General features: G+C 46.1%; 1 protein-coding gene across 1 annotated transcript in view; it reads right to left on the minus strand.

Moving 5' to 3' along the window:
- ZFTA (zinc finger translocation associated) overlaps positions 1–25103 on the minus strand; it is a 153372-nt gene extending 128269 nt beyond the window's left edge. Inside the window, exon 1 of the mRNA XM_085625913.1 lies at positions 24771–25103. Within this exon, the coding sequence (XP_085482039.1) occupies positions 24771–24822 (52 nt within the window). The 5' untranslated portion in view covers positions 24823–25103. The remainder of the gene's footprint in view (positions 1–24770) is intronic.
- Positions 25104–27568: the final 2465 nt, after the last annotated feature.

Genomic DNA, 27568 nt, shown 5'->3' on the forward strand with positions numbered 1-27568 from the left:
TTTAAAGGGTACCTGTGTCAGTGATGCAGGGAGGGCAGTTCAGTGCCACACAGAGGAATGGGAATCGTATTTCTGTTACACGAAGGGGGATGGACAGAACAGGTCACAGCAACAGGAACTCTCCAATTTCTCCAGTTAGTCGTGAGCGCTATACATTTTTTTAATAACAGATCATGTCTTTGACACAGTTCCTCTGCTGAATGACCCATCATCGGACAGCTACGACATGACTTGGGAATGAAGGCCGAAGCTGGGCATACCGGGACAGACCTGACCAGGAGGCAGGACAGAGGGATGGTACTTTCCCTCTGTCTTCGGTTGCAGCGCTTTTGACACTCTGTTGGTCAAAGGCAAGTCCTGGCTGGGCTTGCCCAGGACAGGCCGCGGCTGAAGCCATATACCCGCCTCGAGAAGGTGGGTATGGCACCATGCTGTCCTGGTTAAGCGCCTGGGTGGGGGCAGGCACCATTATGCAGGCGCTTCGCTCTTTTCAATTCCTGGAGTGAAGGCACCCCGGGGAAGGGGTTTGGGGGGAGCCGAAGGAAATCTGCAGCGGGATGGGCCCGTGCTGCAAAAACTACATCAAAATTCATGCAGGTTTCTGTGTTTTCTACATTGAATTGTGAATGTGATAAATAATTGAATAAACAAGCTGTCGCCATCGCGCTTTCACTTTAGGACGAAAACTTGAGCCGGCTTTCTTTAAACAAGCTGTCGCTATCGCGCTTTCACTTTAAGATGAATACTTGAGCCAGCTTCCTTTAAACAAGCTGTCCCCATCACGCTTTCAAGGCACCTCGGGAAGATGTATGGGGGTGTGTGGGGGGAGCCGAAGGAAATCTGCAGCGGGATGGGCCCGTGCTGCAAACAAATGCATCAAAATTCATGCAGGTTTGTGCGTTTACTATATTGAATTGTGAATGTGATGAATAATTGAATAAACAAGCTGTCGCCATCGCGCTTTCACTTTAAGACGAAAACTTGAGCTGGCTTCCTTTAAACAAGCTGTCACCATCGTGCTTTCCCTTTAATGGAAAAACAAAGTGCCTACACCAAGTAATGAAGGAAATAGTATAACGCCGCAAGTAAAACATCCAGTCGGGATGGGCCGTCCAAAAAGGAGACAGGGCGGTAACAAAGAAGCCTCATTCTCAATCGGAGGCCAGCGTTTTGCATAAACGATGACGCCAGCCAATCAAAAAGATGGGCGTGGCTTCAAACCCACTACAGAAATGTATCGATTAGAAGAGGCCTCGCAGAGCGAGGAGCGTATGCGCGCTCCAACGCTAGGCGAGACCTAAAAAGGGACTTCTGATGACATTGCGTTTCAGCACTGGCATGTGGCAGAGAGGAAGGTAATGTTTTTTAGGCCTGACTTGACAGAACATCTGTAGTCAGATGTTATTTGATCAACCTAAAAAAGGGCTTCAAGAAGGGCTACCAGGAGAGGGGCTTTGGCAGTCCGCAGTACAAGTTTGGTGCCTGTCCTCGGTGCAGGTGTGATCTGCATGGATTTGTAAGCCTGGTTGACGATGCAACTGTCGTTGGACCTTATGTGATCATCAAAAAATAGCAGAGTCCTACTGAGCGAGGGGTTTAGGCTCCACCCACACGTTGGTTCCCGAGTACAGGATTTGATTGGGTCAAATGTGTGTGCTTCCACTAAAAGCTTGAATTGCACTTTTTGGCTTGTGGCAAAGTTTATATTCAATAAAGAAGGACTGAGCTGATTAAGGTGGCAAGCCAGTGCTCACGGCCATAGGCCTGATCTGTTCATTACAAAATAAGATGATAATGGCACTAGGCCTGACATATGTATTATAAAAAGCATTTAAGTGTAGATTTTTATTTCTCTATATTAAAGCATATAGATGGGTATTTTGTTACATGGCATTTCACAGATAACTGTAGTACACAATGATTTTAGGTGTTGGCCACCCAGTGGGATAAACCTTGGATATAGAAGGTTTGCTCTGTGAGAATCCTTGCTAGGCTGTCTTAAAAGATATTTTGTTTAGACAATTTTAATTTAGTATACCTTTCTCATGTTATGACTGCGTGTCTGATGGTTGCCTTTTGGAAAAGCTTACGCCTGAGTTGGTTGACAAGCTATAGGCCTGTTTAGTGCACTAGAAACGTAATGTCTGATACCAACGGTTTGGTCTGCTTATAAGGCAGTTGGCCTAGCTTTCTAATTGTAAAATGCTTATGTTAAGGCCAGTAAGCTTTTAACTGTTGGTTGTTATCGGATTGTGTTACAGGCTATAAACAAGTATTTTGTTATATGTAATCTCACAGATTACCATAGAAGGCAATGATTCTGACGCTGGCCATCGACTCTGACAAACCCTGGGGGTTTTCAATGTGATGAATCTTGTTACGCCCTGTTAAGAGGGATTGTATAGTGCTTTTCAAGCGTATTTTTCTACATCTTTGTAATTTTATAAGTGCATGCATGATGGTTGGTTGCCAGTTTATGTGCACTTGAATAGGCTGGGATTGGGCAAGGTGTCAAGCCGAGGGTAAAGGCATCATCAGTTCATTGAGAAACGCTATGCAAGATTTTATAGGTCTGATCTGTATATTATAAAATGTTATGACATAAACAGTAGGCCTGACCTACTTATTGTCAAAAGCACGTGTTAAACACAGAATGCTTTAAAGAATGGTTTGTTATTACACTGTGCTAAATCCTGACGGCAGGTATTTTGTAACATGGAATTTCACAGATTTCTGTAGTAAGGGTTTTTATGTTGGGATCTGCCCGAACAGACTGTGGAAATAAAAGATAGGAGCTGCAATAATCATGGTTAGGCTCTCTTGGGAGAGGGAGGGCCTAATTCACAAAGGTAACTTACACTTTTGATAAAGTTTACATTCTTGAGTAAGTTTACTGCTTTTTGGTAATTACAAACTCCAAGTGTAAATTACTACTAAAAGAAAGTCCTCACCACACATGGCCGACAGCTGGTACTGTAACACCCTCCCATAGAACATTATGGAGGTAGGGACTAAAAAAGAAAACCCGGAGGAAATAATGTCATTTTTCTTTTTAAATAGCTAAAAATATAAATAAATATAAATTATTGTTAAAAATATAGAAAAAAACATTTAAATAGGAAAATATTTTAAAACTATTTTGAATGAAAAAAAAAATGAAAAACAAATGTTATTAACCCCTTCGCTGCGGGGGTAATTCGCACACGGCGCGGGGGCGCCGCGGTGCTCATGACGAGCCCAGCTCGTCATGAGGCACAGTGGAGCTGTGCTCATGACGAGCTGAGCTCGTCACGACCCCGCCCACTGATTGATTCTCCCGCACAGGCGGGGAATCAATCGCACCTGGGCAGGCCGCGACCGTTATTACGAGCCCAGCTCCACTGTACCTCATGACAAGCTGGGCTCGTCATGAGCACGCAAGCCGTTAAAAAGATACATTAGAGGGGTGTGGCTAGTCGCCGAGCGAAATGGCCACCGCCTAGAATCTCTCCGATCCCCCACGGGACATCTCCGTCTATCCGGACATTAATCCGCACTGCAAAGCAATATATCCATGATGGTCTACGCGCCTAATAGACCTGGGCACCAATCGGTTAACCTGCGGTAACACTTGCATACCCACAGACGCCGCCGCGTCCGAAGAAGTGCCTGCAGCCCGCACGCAAAGGATAAGCCGAGACTCACAGTGCACAGCTGCACCCCTCGACCCTTGCGGCTGGAGCGGCGGAGCTCAGGACAACACTACATAAGCACCAACCTGCGGCACAGGACGGGTGAGTCGGCCGTCTGTCATTGACAATCCGCTCCTCCACATCAATCGCCTTTACCTCCGCACGCCTGTACTGAGCAAGGCGCGACGGACTAATGCACGAGTGAATGGGCCTCCCAGCGGGACACAAACGATAGCGGTGCTGCAACAGTGAGAGACCCGCAGTGACTTATTTATTTATTATTTTAATTTATAGGGTGCAACAGCTACCCAAAAAGGGTTTCCCGGCGCCAAGCGGACTAGGTGTAGCTAATAGAAGGAGTTACTGGTTAAATAACCAGGTCTTGAGTGATCTGCGGAAGCGTGTGTAAACAGTCTTTGCGTATGGCAAGAGGAAGGGTGTTCCACAGTCATGGACCTAGGTAAGTGAAAGATCTTCCCCCCCATCCTGGATAGTTTGAACCTAGGTACTGTGAAATATCCAAGAGTGGTAGATCATAGATGGCGAGTGGGGGCATTGCTTGCTGCTCCCTCCCTCACTCCTCTGGTAAATACAGGCCTGCACAACACCTCGCCAACTGCGGCAGATACCACCCCCCCACCCCACTAAGGACAATAGTGCTTGCACAGTAGCCCAGCTGGACCTGTTGGGGCCTGCATATTCACTACACGCCACAACAGTGGAGGCACCTGAAATAACGCCATAACCACAGATCACCACAAACAGTGCAGCTCGTCTAGAGGGCATAAGTTAATCCTTTGGGGGTGCCTTTGCGAGACCCAGAGGCCCCTGCAGAACTAACCTACAAAGAAAAAACTAAATTGGCCTGTTAAACTTGGCATCTTTCCCCTGAGTTTTCGCTCTCGGACCTCCCAGTTCTGACTCTGTTTTTGCTGGCTGAGCATTTCTGCGCACTTTTCGCACTGCTGATCAGTGGTAAAGTGCAAGTGCTCCTGTGGTAAATTGTGTTATGGATTTGTGTTTCCATGAATGGATATTTATTTACTTGTTAGTCCATAGTAAAGTGCACTGAGTGTGCCAGATCCGGTAACTCAAATGCTACCAGTGGACCTGCAGCACCGATTGTGCCACCCACACGAGTAGCCCTGAAAAGGTAACCCAGACCTGCCATTGCAGAGTCTGCGCGCAGCTTGGAACTGCCATGTCGACTTGGCCAGTGCACACACTTGCCAGTCCCTAACCTTCCCCATCGCAGACACCCCTAGGTAGGCCCAAGGTACCCCTGTGGGCAGGGTGCAATGTATGTGAAAGGTAGGGCCTGCCATGATACATGTGGCATGTCCTAATAGTGAATTACAGCCAATTTCGTTTTTCACTATTGCAAGGCTACCAGTTCCCCATAGGATAGAATGGGAGGTTTGTTTATAACATCTTATAAACATAACTGGCCCAGGGAATTAGGTAAGAAAATATAATTTAGTATGCCTGAACTCAGAATCTAACGATGCATCTTGTAGTGAAGGTGATTTTTACATTCTGGGTTTGAAAATACCACTTTTAGAAAATAGATATTTTCTTGCTCAGTCATCCCGTGTGCCTCTTCTGGAATGTGGATTGCCTGTCTGGGTTTTGGATGACAGAAGGCTGGGGGACCAGAGGGGCTCCAGATGGTCTAGGTAGGTCAGGAAAGGGCTGAATAGACCTGGGCAGCGATGGGCGAAGGGGGAGGAGATTTCCTTGCACCTCAAAGGGCCTGGTCTGCCTTTGACAAGACCGTCTCCACCTCCTGCCAGGAATTCACACCAGAGAAGGCAGAACTGGTTCTGGCCGGGCACAGACACCATCTGCCTGAAAGATCAAAGGATTTTTAGATACAAATACTGGGTTCCAGACCCCTGAACTTTAGAACTCATCTGGATCAAGAAAACTGCCAAGAAGGAGAGCCGGAGAAGCTGTGAAAAGGAACGACTGCTTTGATGGGTGCTTTGCTGGGCTGACCTGCAGTGGCTGCTTCTGTCTTGGGCAGTGAAAGGCCTGGACTGGACTTTCTGCAACTTAATTTGTGAGTCTCTCCAAGGGCTTGAGGTAGAGCTTGCCCCCTGTTCACGAAGCCTCAGGAACAGCAAAGACTTCAAGTTCTTCGACCCGCAGCACTAGGGACTGTGTGTATTGTGCTGCAACCCGAAGAACACCAACTCGGCGAAGTCTACGACGCCACTGCCGACTCTGTGTCCTGTGGATACCGCAGAGGGTACCGCCGCAACGCAACCCTGGTTTCACCGAGGAATACTTGACGCAGTCACCGAGCCGCTGCTTGCACAGTGACCTGTGGGCACCTCACTCCGCACCGCCTCGCTTCACGCCTAAGCTTTAGCACCGCAGAGGGCACCGCCGCAACGCAATTCTGGTCTCACCGACGACGCCTGTTGACGTCGCAACCGAGCCGCTGCATGCACCGCGACCTGTGGGCACCGCACTCCGCACCGCCTCGCTTCACGCCACAGCTTGGGCACCGCAGAGAGCTACGCCGCAACGCTGCACCGCGACCCTGGTCTCACCGACAACGCCTGTTAACGCCGCCACCGAGCCGCTGCTCGCACCGCGACCTGTGGGCACCGCACTCCGCACCGCCTTGCTTCACGAGGACGCCTTGGCCTTCCTGACGCCGCCACTTCCTGCCAAAATCTACGACGCTGCTTGCGCCGTGGTTCAAAGGCACCGCTCATAAGTCACACGACGCACCGCATACATCCTGCACCGCAGCCTTGGCCTACCGACGCCAGCGCCATCTTCTCCAGTTCGTCAGCCGACGACAGTGCTTCAGCAACGACAACGCCGCTGCTTGCACCGTGCGTGACCTGCTAGCACCGACGACGCCATCTGACGCTGTCACCGAGCCGCTGCTCGCACCGCTACCTGGGGGCACCGCACGCCGCACCCAATGCCTGCCGGCGCCAGTGCTCTGGATTCCATCAGAGAGGAGCTCGACCTGCAACGCGAGTGACTTCAAGGGCCTCAACGTCCTGCATTTCTCACAGGTACAGTTTGCGGGTCTTCCTGACACCGTAGCTGGCCTGCGACCCCACGACCAGCCGGAACTGTTGGATTTGTTGTTCACGACGCCGTGGTAGCCTGGACGGAGCTATCCACACAAGGAACTCTTTTTAATCAGCGTATTTTTGAACTGTAAACTTTTAAGTAGAGTATTGTGGATTATCGTTTTTGGTCTTGTTTTAATTATATAAAAATATTGGATATTTTTCTAAACTGGTGTGGTGTCCTTTTGTGCTGCGTACACTGTATTACTGTTGGTTCCGTGCAAATGCTTTACACACTGCCTCTAAGATAAGCCTGACTGCTCGTGCCAAGCTACCAAGGGGTTGAGCAGGGGTTATTTTAGGAGCCTTACTCTCTTATCCTGACTAGGAAGAAGGGTCCTTATTTGGACAAAGATGCAAGCCCTTGCCAACTAGAGACCCCTATTTCTAACATTGGTTGTCAGCGGTGAGGATAGGACTTGCGTTTGCACTGGACTTACAGTGATTGATGTGCACTACTACCATATCGCAGACCATTACGTGCTACATACTTTTGTTTTTGGCCTATTTTTGACCTTGACAGTTTGAATTTGCTCACTCATCATGCCTGAATCAAGAGCATCATTGGTTGCATCCATGGATATTGCCTTTGAGGAGGATAGGTTGGAGTCCTACAACGTCAAGGAGTTGAAAGTGATTTGCAAAAACCTAAACATCCAAGTCAGAGGCCTCACCAGGAAGGAGGAGCTACAAAAGGCGCTGAGGGCCGGAGTAGCAGCCAGACAGGCCAGCAAGCAGTCTGGTACTCTCGGTGAGGAGGCAGAGGAGCCCATTTCTAGGATGGATGTGCTTTTGGGAGGGGGGGATCCATCCAGGCCAGGTAGCAGTGGTTTGTCCCCAGAAGAGCTGGAGGACAGGAGGGAAGCTAGGAGGCACGAGATAGAGCTTCAGAGGCTCAAGATGGAGTCACAGAGGATGGTATTAGAACATGAGCATGAGTTCAAGGAGCTGGAATTGAATAGCAAATCCAGCTCGGATGGTGGCAGAATCTTTTCAGATAAGGCAGATAGGATTGTGCACATTCCCAAGAATGTCGGTAGAGAGTACCAGAAGGGGGATGACATACAAAGGTGGTTTCAAGGATACGAGGCATCTATTCATATGAATGGGCTCCCTGAAAGGAACTGGGGGCGGGTTGTGGCCTCTCTTTCCAGAGGAAGCTAGGGACACCCTGATAGCTTTGGATAAGGGGCAGAACCTCACCTATGCGGACATGAAGGGCGCCCTCCTCACCAGGTACGGACTCACTCCTGAGAAGTACAGGGAACAGTTTAGGTCCAGTAAAAGGTCTGATACCAACACTTGGTTGGAATGTGTAGATTCGTTCTGCAGGTCATTGGATGGCTGGGTGAGGGTCAGTAATGAGACAGATTATCAGGGGCTTTACAATTTGATTGCATGGGAGCACTTGTCTAGTCTATGTGTTGCAGATCTGCGCCAGCACCTGGTTGATAGTAAGCTGACTGACCCCAGGAAGCTTGCTATGGAGGCGGACCGCTAGGAGTACCAGGGTCCACAAGAAAGCGTTTGGGGAAGACCCAGCCAAATGTGGCAGGGTCCCCAGCAGAATAGTGGGGAGACAAGGGTAAAACACCCGAGTTCTAAGAGGGCCCCAAACTAACACCCAGGGTAAAGGTTCCCATCCCCCCCGGAGATAAGAAACAAGGGGTCTCGTCAGGAAGGCCTGCTGAGACCGGCCCGCAAGTGTTTTTGCATGTGACCAGGTGGGTCACATGAAGGGGGCCCCAGGTGTACCAAGGGGGCACAGCCACCCACCGGTGGGCAGTCCAAGGTGTTGGCTTAGTGTAGCGCTTGGGGAGGAAGAGTACCCACAGGAGGGTGGGGACTCCGCAGAAATGACCTTCGTCTCACTAGGGGACAGTAAGATGGTCCCAGGAAACCTGGTGCCCCCTAACACAAAGAAATACAGCACCTGGGTGACCATCAATGGGAAAAGGGTGGAGGCTCTCAGAGATACTGGAGCCAGTGTGACCTCAGTCCGGTGTCACCTGGTCTCTGAGGAGCAGGTAGTCCCAGGGGCATTCCACCTAGTAATTGCTGTAGACAATTCAGAGCGCCAGTGTCAGGTGGCACAGGTTCCCTTTGAGTGTGTGTGTGGGGGGGGACAGGCAAGGGGCGCGGGAAACCGGCCCCTGAAGTGCCTAGGACTGGGAGGAGGCGGACCTTGAGGGGGGAACACCCCGGTGCCTACAGGGGAACAGGTAGCCAAACTGGGGGACATTTCTGAGCTGACCCATTGGCAGCAAGAAGGGGGTCCCACCAGGGAGGAATTCTGCAAGGAGCAGAAAGAGTGCCCTTCCTTCGAGGCTCTGCGGCGGCAGGCTGCAGACCAGGCGGCTGGTGATCAGTCCGGATCACATTGGATCTACTGGGAGAATGATTTCCTGTATAGTGAGCCTAAGGTCGCGGAGCCTGGGTCAGCCCATATGCTGGTGGTACTCCAGCATTTCAGGACCTTCCTACTGGGTCTGGCTCACGACGTGCCTTTGGCAGGACATTTGGGGCAGGACAAGACCTCTGACAGGCTTGTCACCCACTTCTTCTGGCCCCAAATGCGAAGGCAGTCAGATGGACATTGCAGGTCTTGTCAAACTTGCCAGGCGAGTGGTAAGAGTGGGAAGGAAGGTTAAAGCTCCTCTCCAACCTTTTCCAGTTGTTGGGACACCCTTTAAAAGGGTAGGGATGGACATTGTGGGGCCACTGGATCCCAAGACAGCCATGGGCAACAGGTACATCCTGGTCTTGGTGGACCATGCCACCCGGTACCCGGAGGCAATCCCTCTCAGGACAACAACAGCGCCAGTGGTGGGCCGGGCGTTAATGGGGATCTTTTCCCGAGTGGGATTCCCCAGAGAGGTGGTTTCTGACAGGGGAACCAATTTCATATCCAAGTATATGACATCCCTGTGGAAGGAGTGTGGTGTAACTTACAATTTGACCACCCCTTACCATCCACAAGGTAACGGTCTGGTAGAGATTCAACCAGACCTTGAAGGGCACGATTAAGGGTCTAACAGAACCCATGAGGCCTAAGTGGGACGTCCTCTTGCCGTGCCTTCTCTTTGCATACAGGGAGGTACCACAGAAGTCTCTTGGGTTCAGTCCCTTTGAGCTTCTATATGGTCACCCTCTGAGAGGACCTCCGAGTTTGATAAAGGAAGGGTGGGAGGTTGCTCCCAGGAAAACTCCCCAGGATGTGTTTAGTTACATGCTGGCCTTCAGAAACCAAACTGCCCGCTTCAGGAAACTCACTCAGGCGAACCTAGAAGCAAGCCAGGAAGAAATGAAGGAGTTGTATGACCAGAATGCCACTCTGGTCGAATTTCATCCTGGACAAAAAGTGTGGGCCATGGCCCCAGTGGAACCTTGTGCCTTGCAGGACAAGTGGACTGGGTCATTTGAGGTGGTGGAGGGCAAAACTGATGTCACCTACCTGGTGGACTTGCGAGCTCCAAGGAAACCTTTGAGGGTCCTTCATGTGAACCGCCTCAAGCCCCACTTTGAGAGGTCCAAAGTGAGCATGCTCTTGCCGACAGATGATGGGGTGGAAGTGGTAAGTGAACCTCCAAAGAAGGCGATGAGGTCAGTGGAAGGTGTGATCTTCTCCCCTACCCTGACCGCTGAGCAGCAGAGCGACTGTCACCAAGTGTTGGGACAGTTTGGCCCACTGTTCTCCCTGACCCCAGGTGTTACTCACTGGTGTACCCATGATGTGGACACCGGTGACAGCCCGCCTGTGAAGCACAAGACTTATAGACTGACTGACCGGGTCAAGGCCAGAATGAAAGAGGAGGTCTCGAAGATGTTGGCGTTAGGGGTGATCGAGCCTTCCAACAGTCCTTGGGCCATCCCATTGGTCTTGGTCCCAAGGGCTGCTGCACCCGGTGCCACTCCAGAACTGCGGTTTTGTGTGGACTACCGTGGGCTCAATGCCGTCACTAGGACCGACGCACACCCCATCCCCAGGGCTGATGAGCTCATTGATCGGTTGGGAGCTACCCAGTTCCTCAGCACGTTTGATTGATTTAACGTCTGGGTACTGGCAGATTGCCTTAACCGATGAGGCCAAGGGGAGGTCAGCATTCTCAACCCCAGAAGGACATTACCAGTTCCGGGTGATGCCCTTTGGGTTGAAGAATGCCCCAGCCTCCTTTCAGAGGTTGGTCAACCAGGTGTTGGCTGGGCTGGAGGATTTCAGTGCAGTCTACCTGGATGACATCGCAGTGTTCAGTTCCAGCTGGGAAGGACACTTGCAGCACCTCGGAGAAGTGTTGAAGGCGCTGCAGAGGGCAGGCCTCACAATCAAGACCAGTAAGTGCCAGATCAGGCAGGGTTCGGTGGTGTACTTGGGACACCAGGTAGGAAGCGGCCAGGTGGCACCCCTACAACCCAAGATCGACACTATTCTGGCTTGGGAGACCCCAAAGACCCAGACAGAGGTGAGGGCCTTTTTAGGACTCACCGGGTACTACAGGAGGTTTGTTAAGGGGCATGGCACCATTGTTGCCCCCTTAACCGAGCTGACTTCCAGGAAGCAGCCCAAGAAGATGATATGGACTGAGTCCTGCCAGAAGGCTTTTGATGCCCTGAAGGCCGCCCGCCATGTGCACGGCATGGCAAGGAAACTCGAGGGCGAGGAAAATGTTTTAAATAAAGTTGCAACAAGAATACAGATCCCACTGGAGGGAAATAATGGTGCACAACACATACCACAACTCCCAGCATGCACAAGCACTGAAACTCAGGGTGTGTTACTGCTTCTGTGGACTGTTAGCAAGCCTCTGATGAAAGAGCAGGAGTTCTGAAAGGCGTTGGGCTATGAAAAATGCTTGGAATGAAATGCTGGTTTGAAAAAAAAGTTTCTGATTGAACATCCCTGGCTGAACATCCCTGGCTGAATGCATCTTCAATTTTTGGGCAACACTTTGGAAATATATGGAGGGCCTTTGGTCAGCTCAGTTATATTTAGCCTGTCATTTACACTCTGCAGGAAGTTGGCCCTCTATATACTATACCAAAATGAGGTGTAATATGCACTGAGTCGAGTGGATCCCCAGAGGCTTTACAGGGGCTCAAATAGATTATACTAATGCTCTCTTTTGTGGTAGTGTGGGCGAGCAGTTGGATTATCAGAGGTCAGTGCTAAGCATTTGTTGTACACAAACAGGCCATCACTGATACACATATTTAATGACAAAATCCGATACTAATGGTTTGTAAAAATACTACTTTTAGTATATTTATTTCGTAGAACCTTAGATACTTTGTTGCAAGTAAATACATTTAGCAATATCAATGCTTTTCAATGTAAAAAGTGGACACAGTACATTTTTCAACAATACAATGTTATCCTATAGGAGGAAACGCAATCAGCAGGTAAGTAAGCGATTTATGATACTGAGTTTCTGGATAAAGAATCAGTACCATGTAAGGTTCTGGCAAGTGTCAAAACTGCACCGCCAGTGGCACTGGGGCAGTCAGGTGCAGTGGTGAAACTAGGTATTTAGTGCCAATGTTATCTAATGGAGAAAGAGGGCAATCAAGTGGTATTAATTACAGGTAAGCAGCATGCTTTGGTAACCCAGTCTCTGGGGGTTAAGGTAAGCACGGGAGGCACAAGGCAGCACCAAATGTACACCTCCAGCAGCACGTGGCAGACGGGTGCAAAGTGCCACCACAGTGTCAGGTGCCTAATGCAAACCAATGGGGAATCTCAAAGTCAGAAAAAAGGTGACAGTCTCAGGTCAGGAGGCCAATCAAAGGAGACCTACAGCTGCACAGGTAAGCTGGGATGTGTTGGAGTGTTTGAACACTGTTGTTTCATCTCCCCAGGGCCCAAGGGCTTTGGGTGCAGGGATGTCCTTTGGCATCAGAATCAGCTTATCGGTGAAGGTCATGGTTGTGTGTCTGCGTGTGTGTGTGTGTGTGTGGGTGGGGGTGGGGGGGATGTTGTCTGCAAAGGCTGCAGGCGTCGAAGTGGAGTCCAGAAAGGGGCAGCCCAAGGTGAACTCTTCCTCAGAAACGCTGGGGAGCCTTTGCTGGAACCTGGGCCATGGGTGTCGGGTGCAGAGGTAGTAGGTTTCACGGTTCTGCTTTTAAGTTGGTTTTCCTCTTGACAGGTCCACTGCCCACAGGAGATCAGGAATCTTTATGGAAGGCAGGCAGTCAGTCCTCCCAGTGTTTTGGAGCTCGCTGGTCTGCGGGACGAGTCGTTTGAGATGCAAAGTTCGAAGTTCGCAGATAGGCTGGCTCCAAGTCAGTGGCTGGAGCTTCTTGTCGTGCAAGGATCTTATCTACTTTGTCCTCTTCTTCGTAGGTTGTCAGTAATCTGAGGGTTAAGAATCGGGGGTGCCACTTAATACCAACTTCAGGGTTGTTACAGGGGTCAGAAGTTAGTAGCCAATGGGCTACCTAGCTTTAGGGTGACTTTAACCTTTGTATGCCCCAGGGATGTGGAATTCCTATAGCCCGACGCCCGGGACATATTGTTTGGGGTCAAGGGCAACAAGTTTCCATGTGTATTTTGACCTTGGGGCAAGTAGGCACAACCCCCTACATCACAAACCCTTTGACTGCCAGTCCACATTATAGATCAGGGAAAGGCTTTGCCTGCAGTTAAGGTAATATTTGTGTCCATGTGTAAATGCTGTTCAAACTTGTATTTATGGTTCATTAATACAAAACCTTTATTATTAGGGTGAGTGATCTAAGTACATGTAAGTTCAGACTGTACTACTGACAGTGGGTCCAGTATAAAAATGTGTACACACGTTTTCAATATTTAGCAATATGAGGCTATGCATACTGCTCCCAGAATGCTCTGATTAGATGCCAATATATGCAGATGCATGAAAGCAAGATTGATTATTCTTTGCTTTCAAAATAAAATGATCACAAAAAAATGCAAAAACATTTCGCTAAACTACTGTAACATTTTAGGTACCATTTTCCTGCAGCAACATTTAGTAAAATGTGTTGATGTATGCTTGTGTTTCCCAAAAATATTCATAATGGAAAATCAGTGTAACCAGTTTTAATAAAATTATGGGAAACAAAAATAAACAAGCATTGGTAAAGCAAATAGATCTGAAATTGTTGGTCAGCCTTTTGGTTTTGTCAATGCGTGACTTGTTTTGGCATGTTTTTTGTAAAACCGTATTGGTGTGGAAGCTACCGGGCCCTCATTATAACAAACACTGGCAAAAGTAAAATTTGTTTTGGTCTCAAAAAGCACACATTGCAACAGTAGTTCCTGGCACTGAACAAAATGACTATGTGTTGATTATGCTCCTTGTGAAATAACAGATTGTTGTCACTCACAGTGAAGCTAGCCGATAAAGAGAGAGAGACAGAATTTTAATAAACACAAAATGCCTTGGTTAACGCCAGACCTAATCAGGGGTCCAATTATTAAATAAAGCCTCAAAAGTGCACTCATGTCCTTGCATTAAAGTGCATATATACGACGTTCATGAATTCACAAGACTTTACAGAAGTAGGCCTATAAATAGTACTCCTAGAAAATATTTATGAACTGCATTTTAGCATGAGCTAATATGCAGGTGTAGATGTGCTCATGCGAAAATCTTAGTGTTTGCAAGTTCACTTTGCCTCCAACCATTTTCTCCCCAACCCTGAAAGAAGCTTTATGTCTGCCATTGTCAGGAGTACATTTCCAACCTTTCTTGGTATGGGAAAAGATTAGAGAAAAGTTGGTAAAAACCCTTAAAATATGCAAATTAGTAGGTTAGCACCGACTCAAAAGGGCATTCCAACCCTGGAACTGATGCTTACCTTCAGCGCAAGTATGTAGATCTGCTGAAATGTGGCAAACTGCCCCATGGACAAGTAGATATTTTATAAAATTCCACACCCCTGATGCCCATTCCCTCTGGGGAGGGGGCATATCCCTAACCCTATTCTACTGGCTAGAGTCCTCCAAAACAATATTGAGGATTCTGAAAGGAAGGGGTCACTTCAGCTCAGGGAAACTTAGGGGTGTTCCTGACTGAGAGGAGACACACCTCTCTAGCTTACTAATTCCCCCCCCAACCTTGCAACCAAATACGGGGCTTGGTCATGGGGGCATCTCCACTAGCTGGAGAGGCCCTGGTCAGCATAACAAAGGACGGGAAGTCTCACCACCTTTCTATGCTGTTCCTGTTTGGGGGTAGGTGTGAAGCACCTCCACCCAGAGAAGGCTTTGTATCTGACTCGCAAAAGTCTTCCACCTCAGGGGTAGGAAACCTGCCTAGAGGTAGCAGGCTGGTGGGGACCAGTCAGGCACACACTAGAGGGTTGGTAGTATTTTAGGGGGCATTTATGAAGTGCCCTCTTGGTCTGTTTCTCAATAAATTCAACATGGCAGGTGTGGTTTTATTATGCTGAGATGGTTTGGTACCAAACATCTTGGAATTCGGTACGGTCATCATGGAGCTGTGGAACTCGTAGTGACAATCTCCTAGCCCATGTACTTAGTATGGTTTCCCTGTGCACTTATGTCTACGAATGGATTTAGACCCTATAGGTGCATATTTGCTCATGCAGTTTCGCCCTCACATGAGGTATAGTGCACCCTGCCTTACGGCTGTAAGGCCTGCTGTAGCGGTGACTTACCTATGCCTCTTACAGTGCTGGTAGGCCTGGCACACAGGAAGGTGTGCAAGGTTGACTCTTCACATTTGTTTCCAACAAAACACGCAGGCTGCTGTGGCAGTACGCCTGTGTTTGGTGAGGGGTCTCTTAGGGTGGCATAATACATGCTGCAGCCTTTACAGACCCTCTATGGTCACAAGGCCCTTGATACCACTGATACCTATTACAAGGGACTTACATTTGAGTCAGAGGTGTGCCAATTGTGGAAACAAAGGTAAAGTTTTGGGAAAGACCACAGGGAACCTTGTTAGTAGGAACCCAGGGCAAAAGGTGGGCATAACCATGTCAAAAGGAGTACTTTCCTACAGCCTCCATCAATTACAGCAAACTCCATAGGATAATGATGGAGTCCGCATCTGTCATTGGCTCTTTTGCCTTGTGAATGGCTACATTTTCAGATCATGTGTGTACATCACCTGAAAATGAACATTTCGGTGTCCAGCTGGTTTGCCAGTCCTTCAGTTTAGAAGTTGTTTTGTAATTTTCTCCTTTTATAGTTCCCTTTTAATTTATTTGCTTCTGTTGTTTATTGTAATATTTCATAAGAGAAACTAATTTGAACATAAAGGGATATTGGTTTCAGTTATGACAAGCCATACAAGTAGAACAAAACCACATAAAAGTTAAAAACCTTGACAAAATAATGATATAAACATATTGAAACCGGCAATTGGAAAACCGGCATTCTCTAAAGTACATTAATAGTATACAGAAAGATTAGTCTATACAAGGATGTGAACTAACTCTTGTAAATTTTTAGGCCAGAAAGTTATACAGCGCTACCAGCTGGAAAAAAAACGTCTTAGTCCAATCGAAGTCATAGCGACATTGCCTCCCTACACTGCCTTGTGTTTTAATAATTTTTAAAACGAAGACAAAGGATCTGCAGGGAGATACCTCAAAGCAGAATAAAATGTAACACAGTCTCTTTGCCCCCAAATGTACAATTACAAAGATCTAAACAAAGTTTATTATTGCTCTATCTTTTAGTGAAGGCCAAGACTGGGAGTACTCACAATCTGAATTTAATGTACACGTTTTCAAAGATGATACTACAGCTCTTTGGGCAGTGCTAACCGTTCGCTAGGTTGCTGTTCATGTCATCTGCAGTGTGTCACATTTCACGTGGCCACTTCAGCTAAACCAGAAGACAATTATGGAATGACACTGCCCATAGTGTATTGTGATTTTATCATCCAAAATAGCTAACACGTTGGTTCTAACTGTGGTGGTCATGCTTGAACTTTAAAACAACAATAGACTATTTACTATACCCTTGCAAGGCAGACATCAGCTGTTATGTTTAGTTTTGTTATTGCAAGCAATTGCCTGCCATGTTAAATGGCAGCATATTTTTTTAGATAAAACCCAAACCAAAGGCAGTAGTGTAGGGCATGAAATCGTCTCACTAGATGGGGGCGTGAAGCGAGAAGGCCAATTTAACTGAGATCGTTTAGAGTCCAGGCTACAGTGAACTTCATACTCTTGTTGACCATTAACCATAACGGGTGGGGGTGATATATCTTTCGTGTGGCGAGGTGGTATCGCTTAATCAGTGAAACAACACAGGGTGGATAGCGCATTCAGGGGGAAGCCGTAGCTTGACGGTGACTGAATAAGCTTGATAATGTCATAAGGACATATAAACTGTGGTCGCAGTTTCCTTGGGTCTTCTAGTTATAGGTGTCATGTTGATAGCCATACCCTATCTCCTTACTTGTATACAGGTGCTGGGATTCTATGCTTGTCAGTATGTGCCTTCATTACCAATATAGCTATTGCTAAACTTGTCCTGGCGTGTTTTTGAATTTCATGCAGTTGTTCTAATCTTTCTGTGACTGAAGGTAGCGTAGTAGAAACTCCTGCTAAATCAATGGGAAGTGCCTGAGGATGTTATCCTCAAATCAAGAAGAAGGGTGTGTAGTTTGTGGCCGAGTGGGTGCTGTTATTATAAGTTAATTCAGCTAGGGGTAAGACCTGATCCCATTGTCCTGTGTATGTGGATAGTAAGCATCTTCGTCTAGTTTCTAGGGATTGTTTGACCCGTTCAGTTTACCCGTTAGTGTGTGGGTGGAAGGCAGATGACATGGCTCCCTCTATTTCAAATTTTTCACAGTTTTCTCCAAAATTTAGATGTGAACTGAACTCTGCAATCTGAGATGATTTTAGTTGGTTGGCCATGCAGTCTTACGATATGATCAATGAATATTTGACTAAATTCTGCGGCGGTGGGTATCTTTTTGAGGGGGAAGAAGTGTGCCATTTTATATAACATGTCAACAACTACTACAGGCCTTGAAAAATCCTAAAAATGTTACTAGACCTGCAGGTCTAGTGACTTAAATAATCTACTCAACCCAATTATAATGCTCTTGACCCATAAACGTTTTTTTAAATTATGTGATCCTGGGCAAGTAATTTAATTGACTGAGACGCCATTTTCTTCTTTATCACATATGAGAGCACCTTCAAATACAAAAGTTCAGCACGTCTGCTGTACAGAAAACCTTTTTGTTTGATTTAATAAACTAAACATTAGCTCCATATAGAATACAAATCTAGCCACATCAAGGATACACATGACTGCTGACTTGCCTCAGTCAATGAACTGCATTGTCATCAGGGCGGGGTCAGGAATGTTTCACTAATCGATCACTTTTAATAAATAACTAAAGCATAAAGTAGCAGCACACTCATTTGCATTCAACAGATTTTACATTGAAATGGCCACAGAATTTGTCACTGACATGAGGGTTTAAAACTATATAGTGTACAATGTTTGGAAATAAAGTTTCTGCAAATACGTTTCATTTGCACATCACCAACTAAATGTTTATGATTTGTTTTGCTCCTATTTAAACCTTTGTTTGCATCACACTTCTGAATTACAAAATAAAAGGTTCTTTCACAATTCTGGATATATTCTGAAATACTTGTACTATTTATTTACAAACTGTTTAAATGTTGCGTTAGAGGAAACAAAATTACATTTTACATCCTTTTTGTCAGCTCACTTGACTAAAATCATTAATTTGTAATAAGAGAAAGAAAAGTAAAAAACTTTTTCCAGGAACAGATTAGCAACAATTAGTAAAAAGACAAACTGACATTTGACCTCTGTCAATGACCAGTGGCAAATGTGTCAAGATAAAAACAAGATTTAAAGGCTTCTAATTTGCTCATTCACTTTCCAAATGAACAGAACACGTTTCTTCCAGCTTAAGTTTACTTGCCAGTAAGTGCTAAAAATAGCGCGACCTGATAAAATCTCACTCGCACCTACTAGTGGATTTTTTGAGGCATGTACTAAAATGATAGTGAAGTTATTGCTTGCTGGAAGGTTAGTAATAAAATCCAGACTAATGGTGTGCCAAGGAACGGGGGGTGTAGGCAGAGGCTGCAATAAGCCTACAGGCACAGTGTGAGTGTTTTAGTTTCGTTCACAAGTTGGGCAACCAGATACATATTCTTGTTTACCCTTCCGCAAGTTGTTTCACCAGAAGGTTGTTTTTTTTTTTTTAATTCCTTAGGGTTTTCATTATACCTGAGTGCCCTGCTAATGCTGTGTCCTGATTCCATTGAATTACCTGACATCTTAATTCTATTGTAGGGATGTACAGTTCTGAGCGTGAAGGTACAGATATTCTGTGATAGAATGGTTAGATATTTTGATCAATTCTGTTGTGTTTAGTTTTTTATATTCTTCATGTAAGGCTGCCATATATGTATCACCTTCGCTGACTGCAACGATCTTTTCCGGTGGAATGATAGTAGGGAAGCCTGATGTGAAATGGGAAGAGTGAGCATACCCCGGTCCAGAAAGAACACCAGACTGTAACTGCTTGGTCCCTGGGTGATGATGAAAGGGAACCCACTAAAGAAATGCAGCCATTGCATTTGATGGGGGGTGAGAGCCCTAACAGAGCTGAAGAATAATGATCTGAGAATACGTTGACTGTTTGTTAAGCCCTCTGTGGGTAATGCCTCCATTCAGTGAACACCAGTTTGATCGCCATAAGTTCTCTTTCAGCCACCGTATAATTTTGCTCCACCGGTAGACGTTTTCTTGGAATAAAAGGCTATGGGATGCATGTAGGCAGTTCTTAGGTTCTTATGAGATAAAATTCCTCCTCCGGCTACCTGCGAGTCATCCGACTTCAACGTAATGTGGCTGGTCTGGATTGGGATACTGAAGAATGGCTGCAGAGACTGTGGCCTAACGGCTAGGGCGGTCGACATCGGAGCTGAGGAACTGTGTTCGAGTCTCGCAAGGACGCTCAACATTCTGTGAATCTGGGCAGATCACTTAATCTACACTGTGCCTAACAAAAATTAATGTGTCCATCTGTAACGTAACTGGTGCTCATGTAAAGCGCTCCGATACCTCCGGGTCTAGTTTGCACAATAAAAAACTCCACACAAAAAAAAAAATATTTGATTACTAGAGACCACGCAAAAGATTGCCCCTTTTCTAGCAGCTGTGTTATGGGCACCACTATCTCTGAAAAGTGCGGGATGAAACGCCGATAAAAATTGGCGAAACCAAGTATCTGTTGAATTTCCTTGACATTTGTTGGAGTTTGCGGTGAGGTCAAAGAGGGAGGATCAAGGGAGCTGGCAAGACAGAGTCCTGGAAGCTGGGAAACAGATAAGTGGCAGTCGAAGAGGCTAAGCAAAGGGGAGGAGTGTGGACGGTCTTTAGATAAGACTGCTTTAGAACGTTCTAACTATTTGTAACAAGGAACAGGTGCAGATATTAGGACATGTAGAGCTGCTATATCTCAGTGCTATAACTCAGTTCCTTAACCCATCAGACACTCAATTGAACTGCAAGCTGTTAAAGTTTTTAAAGCATTATGAATCAGCCTTAAAAAGCACATCAATTTAACAGACAATATAATCATTTTTTTTTGTATCTGAATTGCAATTTTAACTCTCATTGAAGGAAGTTGTGTTTTTTTCTATGTTTTAAAAATAGTGTTTTTATGCAACATTGTTACGGTTTTAATTAACCAAACAATAAATATTTTCGAGTTAAAAAAACAAACAGGTGCAGATAATGAACTTGATGAGGCTGTCTTCTAGAAAGTGCTTTAGAATGTTCACAAATTTCACGTTCTGATTGGTTATAGCAAGGAAAAGGTGCAGATGATTAATTTGATGAGGCTGTCTTCTGGAAGGTGTTTTAGAATATTCACAAAGCTCCTATTCTAATTGCTTATAGCAAGGAACAGGTGCATGGGATAAATTTGATGACGGCTGTCTTACAGAATGTTCACATTGATGTCATCTATGCTGGTTGCTTGATGCGGATTCTTGTGGATTTTCTAGATGTTTCCATGGCGCCTGAAACCTGACTTTGCATATGCATGGTAAAACGTTTGTAAAAGCTTTTAAGCCTTTTCAAACAAACCGGAGAACAGCAGCTGAAGCTAGCTATTACTAACAGCATGTAATATGCTCAAACGTCAGGGAACAAGACGTTTGTTCATTCATAAGTGTTGGGAGGAATGATATGAGCCATGCCGGTATATTGTGATAGTCAAGAGAGGCGAGCTGTGGCAGGAACCCTGACATATACATTAATTTAAAGAAATTAGGAACACATTTTTTTAAATGTCTGTGTTATATGTTGGTTATTAGGTGTGCGTGTAAATATATATATATTTTTTAGGCCCTGATGAAATTCCTTCATTGGGACGAAAAGCGTTGGCAGTGACTATCCAAAATTGAAAAATTGGCTGGCAAATAAAGACATTTGAAAATTCTACACATTTGGAAAACAACTTTTTCTGCAGAAATGCAGGACTATCTGATTACAAGTGATTACAGCTCATGCTCCATGGACATTTGCAGAAATCATGCAACAACCGTTGTCCCCCCCTACAAATAGGGGCGAATTATGACGGCTGCGAAACCGCCACCAATAGCCTGCCGGTGGTGGTCTTACCACACTCTCAAGCAAGTTCGCGGCCTGCCATATTACAATGGCGGGCGGTTTGTTTGCGGCGGAGGGTTGTTTGCCCTACAATGGTGGCACTGTAGGGATTACAATGTCCCTTTCCGCCCGCCTTTTCATGGCGGTTTACCCGCGGGTCCCCCTTGACCCAGCTGTGGGTTGTGGGGGGGCACCTATGGTGTCCCACTACATATCCCTGCACCATGTGACAGCCGAGTAGTGCAGGGATATGTAAAGTATCCAATTTTTGCATTGCAGCGTGTGCTGCTTCCAGCAGCACCCTCCGCAATGCAAAATATAGGCATTGCAACCGCCGTGGTAGCGGTTGGATTGTAATGCCTCTGTTGGGACCGCCGACATCCTTTCGGGCGCTCCCGTTTATGACAGAGTGGCGGGCCATCCTAATCAGCCCCATTGTTCTCTTTTTAGGGTGAAGACTACCATACAGTGGTTGCAAAGACATACTGGGACATGCTGAAAGCTTCCCTGGGGATGTATTCCGCCCATTGCTTACTATTGGCTTTGTATCTCAATTAGCTTGCTTTCGATTTGCTGGCTTTATTTATTTGTTTTAGGCTGTCCAGCAGATCTTTGTCCCGCTAGTGCAGTATAGCCTGTCTACCTGCTTACCACCTCTCTGACTAGCTTCTTGTATTCTTCTAAGAGTGCTCCGTTTCTGGAAACTGTTTCTTTTTCGTGAGACATTCCGCAAGAGGGCATATGTTTTCAGATGTCTCTCTTATATGGTAGTTCAAGGCAGTAAATGTGCTGTGCTTCTTTGAAAAGGTTTCCTGACACCATTATTTCTGCTTGACTGATTCTACTTATCGCTGCTGCTATCAGTTCATCAATCTTGATGCCTGCGAGGATCAATGTTCTGTCTTCAACATATTTATTTTGATCAGTGCTCTTTACCAATGGCCTAATTTAAACAATCCTCTTCCGCAATTTAACACCCATGCCATAGGCATTGGAAGTATGGGGTTAGGTGGGATGCTGAAGCACCCCCAACACAACTATTCTGGACTTCAGAAGTGCATGAGCAATAAATAAGCTTTAAAAATGTTGTTTATATCGTCACATTTGCTGTGCACTCAAACAAGGGTCAAATGTTAGGATCTGTCGTCCAAAGGAGCTTGGTGTTCTCTGACTGCAAAGTGAAATGATTTATGGGACAATCTTGCTGGGTACTGACATGTGTAAGGAAAAACTGTAGGATGTTCTTTCTAGCACACAAAAAAAGTTACATTCCAGTAAATGAAGTGTACATATTTTACAGAATATATCAGAATTAGAAAAGCGCAAATAAACCAAAAGCTTCTGTAATTCTGAAGCGTGGTAGAAACAAATATTTTATTTACAATCAAAACAAAATCAATAAACTAAGTGATTACGATTTTCACACACTATAGTTTGTGTGCTGAATAGTTTTATTAGTAGCCTGTGCAAATGTAATGGTCATTTCAGTGGAAACATTTTTTACGTAACAGACTGTGTGCTACCACACCTTGCATTAGTAATATATTTGCGACAGTGTGCTCCAAAATGTACACCATCTTCATACTTCATCCTTACCACTCTCCTACTGAATACATGTGTTACACTTGTTATTTGTGTGACACATGAATTTTTCACTTTGACTTCAGTAGTATAACATTAATGGCAGCAGCCCACCTCTGAAAATTGTTCCAGCACCACTAGCACATGCCAATTACGAAATGTCAATCGCACATGAGCCCTTGTTGGTATATTTCTTCTCAACTATCCTGCAGATAATGTAGGAAGCAGCATACTGCAATTTACATATAATGTGTTCATATATCTGCTGCGCATTTCTCAGCTTCTACTTTCATATTAAGTCCTGGAAAAGACTAGTCTTAATTAATGAAGCATATGTACAAATTACTGTATTACTATCTGTAATTCACATCTTGACAAAACATAATAACGGATGTTAATGGGACCTACTGAAAACAGTACAGGAAAACATTCAGAAGCCTTTTCACAAGAATCTAAAAATACACCGTGATATAATCAAAAGCAATAAAGGAACTGCGTGCAGACACTGGACACAACAATTAGATGAAACACCCAAAATGCTCATTTTACCAACAACACTTACAGTGCAAGTGTCAGTAAAGCAGGGAGTCTACGTCAGTGTGTTTTTTATAGCACTTACTACCTTAACTGAGCCTGTTTCTAAGCATTCCTAATATTTACAGACAATAGACTAAAGGGATAAGGAGGCTGTGAGGCCTACGATTTTATTTTATTCCAGTTCAATAATTCAAGCTATTTCCTTTGCACACTTGACTTGCAAAAAGTAGCGATAGCAAGCAGGATTGGCCCACCCCAGGGCGAGGTAGATGGATAACTAAGAGACAGCATAACACAGTACTGTCCAATCAGCATCTCGTCGAGACTAGGGGCATAATTTCGAGAGCAGTATGGACTGAAACCCTCAAAATATATCCACGAGTCCACACCATGTACATTTTTTGCTTCACCTACACCCACCTTAAATCTACCTTTCCCCTGAACCCCACTCTGCTGGCATCAATACAGCCCCAGGCCACAGCACAGACCGTACTTTTTTGCCCCTGGGAAAATGATTTCGGGACCCATGCTGTACATCATTACTAAAAACCACTGCGAAAGCCAACCGGTCACAAAGGCGAGATCTATTGGCTTTGCCAATGCTTGTTTGGTTTTGTCAGGGTCCGGCCCTGGCTGGTCTGAGCGCACTCCCTCTCTTCTGAACAGGCCTCCTGACCAATCGCCTGCCCCTCACAGCTGAATCTCTAAACTTGACCCCTTATCCCCTGTCCCTCACAAATGAATCCTACTGATCGCCTACCCCTCAGCGCCGAAACTCTAAAACCCGTTCTTCGTCACTGATCCAGCTTCCTCTTCTATGGCCTTCAAACTGAGAGACGTTGCGAAAATTATATCTCAGCCTTGTAAATATAAAGCTTTAGAGATATTTGTATGTTCAAAGGTACCATACAAACAAAGTAATTCCTATTGTCTTACGTACCTCTGAAAATCTAACCAAAACTAGATGATATCTGCCCTTGCTTATCACCAGAGCACGCCAGTACCTCTCTCTATAATAAACACCAACACCTATCTATTCTGCCTGTTTCACGAACGCCCTCCATCCTCCCATCTCAGCTCATGCACCCGGCCTCTGCTCCTCCCCGTCAGTCCTGTTTGTCTGTCTGTCCGTCCCTCTTCTTGCGAGCCATATCACCTACTACCCGCTAGATGGCGCTTGCTGCTCTCTGCTGGGCCCCGAGTCTTGTGCATTAAACATGCCGCACCGCTGGCCCTGCGTCCTCCACGGGCCCCCCGCTTCTCACTTACCCGCAGCGGGCTGCTCTTCCCGCTTCACAGGGCTGTGGGCAGGGGAAGCCATGCTCGCGAAGCCCGGCTCTCTGTCCAGGAGGTGGGGGGTCTCCCACCCCGGTAGGTGGCTCCTCCACGGGGCCTCCGCCGCAGCTCGGGGCCTCGGGCCCGGCTTCTCCCCGTGCTCTCACCGAATCCAGCTGCGCTCCCGGGCCCCGGCTTTTGATTTCGGTGGTGACTGGGCGCGGTGTTGGAGGGGGAGAGCGCCCGAAGGGGCTTCAATTGTGGCCCGCGATGAGGCAGGGACCGCGCGATATCTGCAGTACGAGAAGATGGAGGAGGGCCCTGTACACACTGGGGGCAAGGAGGGGCCACTGCGGGCCTGCGAGGGGGAGGAGCCGAGGAGGGAGAGAACGGAGAGGCCCCTGACCCGGGGAGGGGCCGGGGATGAGGAGAGGCCCCAGGGGCCGGGGGGCAGGCTCAGAACCGCAGCGGGGTGGGAAGGGAGGGCCCCTGTTGAGGCGAGCGCGTGAAAGAGCCCTCAGGGGCCTGAGGCGGAGCTACAGCAGCGCAAGGCGAGGGGACGCGAAAATATACATCTGTCTTATAGACATATATATCGCGCCTCGGGACCTTAATAAGGCGCACCGGCACAGGGAGCAGTATAATGAATTAAATAGATGCATATATATCCGTATTCCCACTCGATTGTGCTGTACATTATACATCATAGAGAATCCACAGAAGCCACAGCTTCACACGTAAGGAGGTTTTACAAAATGCGCACGCACACACAAACGCAGGGCCAAGTGGATAATTCTTCGACAGCGCCGATGTCGTTAAAATACTGACTTCAACATGAATATATCGTAAGTTTGATGTGCAGGTGATGTCTGTAAGACAGCGCGGGCTACACATGGGAGTTGCAGACTCGCCACGAAGATGTAGTAATAATGAAACGCAGAGTATTATAGAAACTAATAGAAGTATATTATAACATTCCCTAGATTAAGCGGAGCAGAAGGACTAAGTATTAGGCGACCTTTTATACAGAATAAAATACAAATACATAACGGTTTTTGCGTACAAGGTTTGTATAAAACACATCAAGTGTTCGATGCAGTAGTTTCAACAGTACCATAAAATATGACATTATAAAAAATATATGGAAATGTTTTTGTTTATTGGCTTTTGTATCGGGCCCTTGTATACACAATAACGCTTCACAGCGCATATACATTTAGACGGGGAGTCAGGGTACAGTATGAGGAATAGTTTGTAGGGAATATAAAATGACATCAAAGCCATTTGGACAGGGATGTGCTGGACAAGTGACAGGCACGTTTATGAAGCCGAACAATGGACTACCGTACACCCCTGAAGAATTACTCAAAACGGCAATGTCCATCAATACAAACATGTATGCATGTAATGCTCTACATACAACCATAACATGTTTGACATAGCTGGTTTCTCCCATTGTAATAAATCATCAGTGGTCTGTCAAACCACTTTAACTCTTGTCAATAAGTAACTTAGAATCATAAAGGGCGCCCACATTTCCAAAGTCCCCAAACCCTAAAATCGTAGTAAGCACTGTACATACAATTTATGTTGAGCAGTAGAAGCGGGTACCTGATTAGGTAATTTAGAAAGTAAGGTAGAACGGACACGTGTTCAGGTTTTGGCTTAAGAATCAAGGAGACTTTAGTGTGCGCTGAGAATCTTCAACTGCTGTGATATTGCTAATCCCGTGTTTGCGCAAGCAACAGTAATTGGTGGATTTCAAGTTGCTGGTGGTCCTTGGCACATTGACCTGGACATAATGAGCTCTTGTAGTGAATAGCTGTACTGGTGAGGCATATTGTTGTGAACATGATGCTAGATGGCAATGCAGTTTTTAGCTAAGGATCAGTGTAGTTGTGCCCTACTGGATTCATTGAGGTTTAGGAACTAGCAGACTGGAGGTAATTAGGATTTTCCATCCTAGAAAAGATGATTGTTCATCCAGATTTAAATGGTAAGTGTAAACTTTGACAGAGTGATTAATCTGGTTGTTTAACAATATATATTTACTTCGAAATCGATGCCTAAATACAGAACACATTTTACTAAAGAAGCGGGTCTCCCAAAAATGTTAGGCCATTGCTGTGGTGTGGTGAGGAGTGTCCAGCAGTAGTATGTATGTTTTGCATGTGTTGAGGGCGGTGCTGAGAACGTTGTTGTCTAGACAGAGGAAGAGAAGGTTTAAAGGATAAAAGCCTAAGGCGATATTCTAGAGACTTTGTAAGACTCAAGCAAAGCTATATTCATGAGGTAAAAGCTTTGCTGGCATCAACTATAGTCTTTCAGTTGCCCTACCAAAGTCCACATTAAAGCGTTCTTTACCAATTTAGTAGTGTAAGGATATTGCTCCTACTTAGGCTAAGATACATCAGAATGGGGATCCTGGGGTGTGCCTCTCAACGCAGCCAAAGGCGCACGCCATACAGTTCTGCTGCCATTAGTGTAAATGTTGTGTGCAGCTTCTCTCCATAGCCGAGAGGTACTCCAAAAAATCTAGCTATAGTGATGGTGTCTGGTATGGGTTGTGCAAGGAGCCAGGTCTTGGCCGCCAAGATCAGAGCTTAGTAGGGCATGCTGTATAAACAAAGGATAACACTAGAGAGTAGGCACAGTAAAGTGATGACGTTCAAGTAAGGACCCTAACAGATTATCTCACTCAAGCTCTGCAAAAACAGAGGGCAGGTCCATTCCTTCAATGGGCTTTCATTGGTGCCTGCTGTTTTGCCCGCAATTGGTTAGTTCTGGATGCA

This window comes from Triturus cristatus, chromosome 9 (assembly GCF_964204655.1).
Source record: "Triturus cristatus chromosome 9, aTriCri1.1, whole genome shotgun sequence".
Taxonomy (NCBI): Eukaryota; Metazoa; Chordata; class Amphibia; order Caudata; family Salamandridae; genus Triturus; species Triturus cristatus.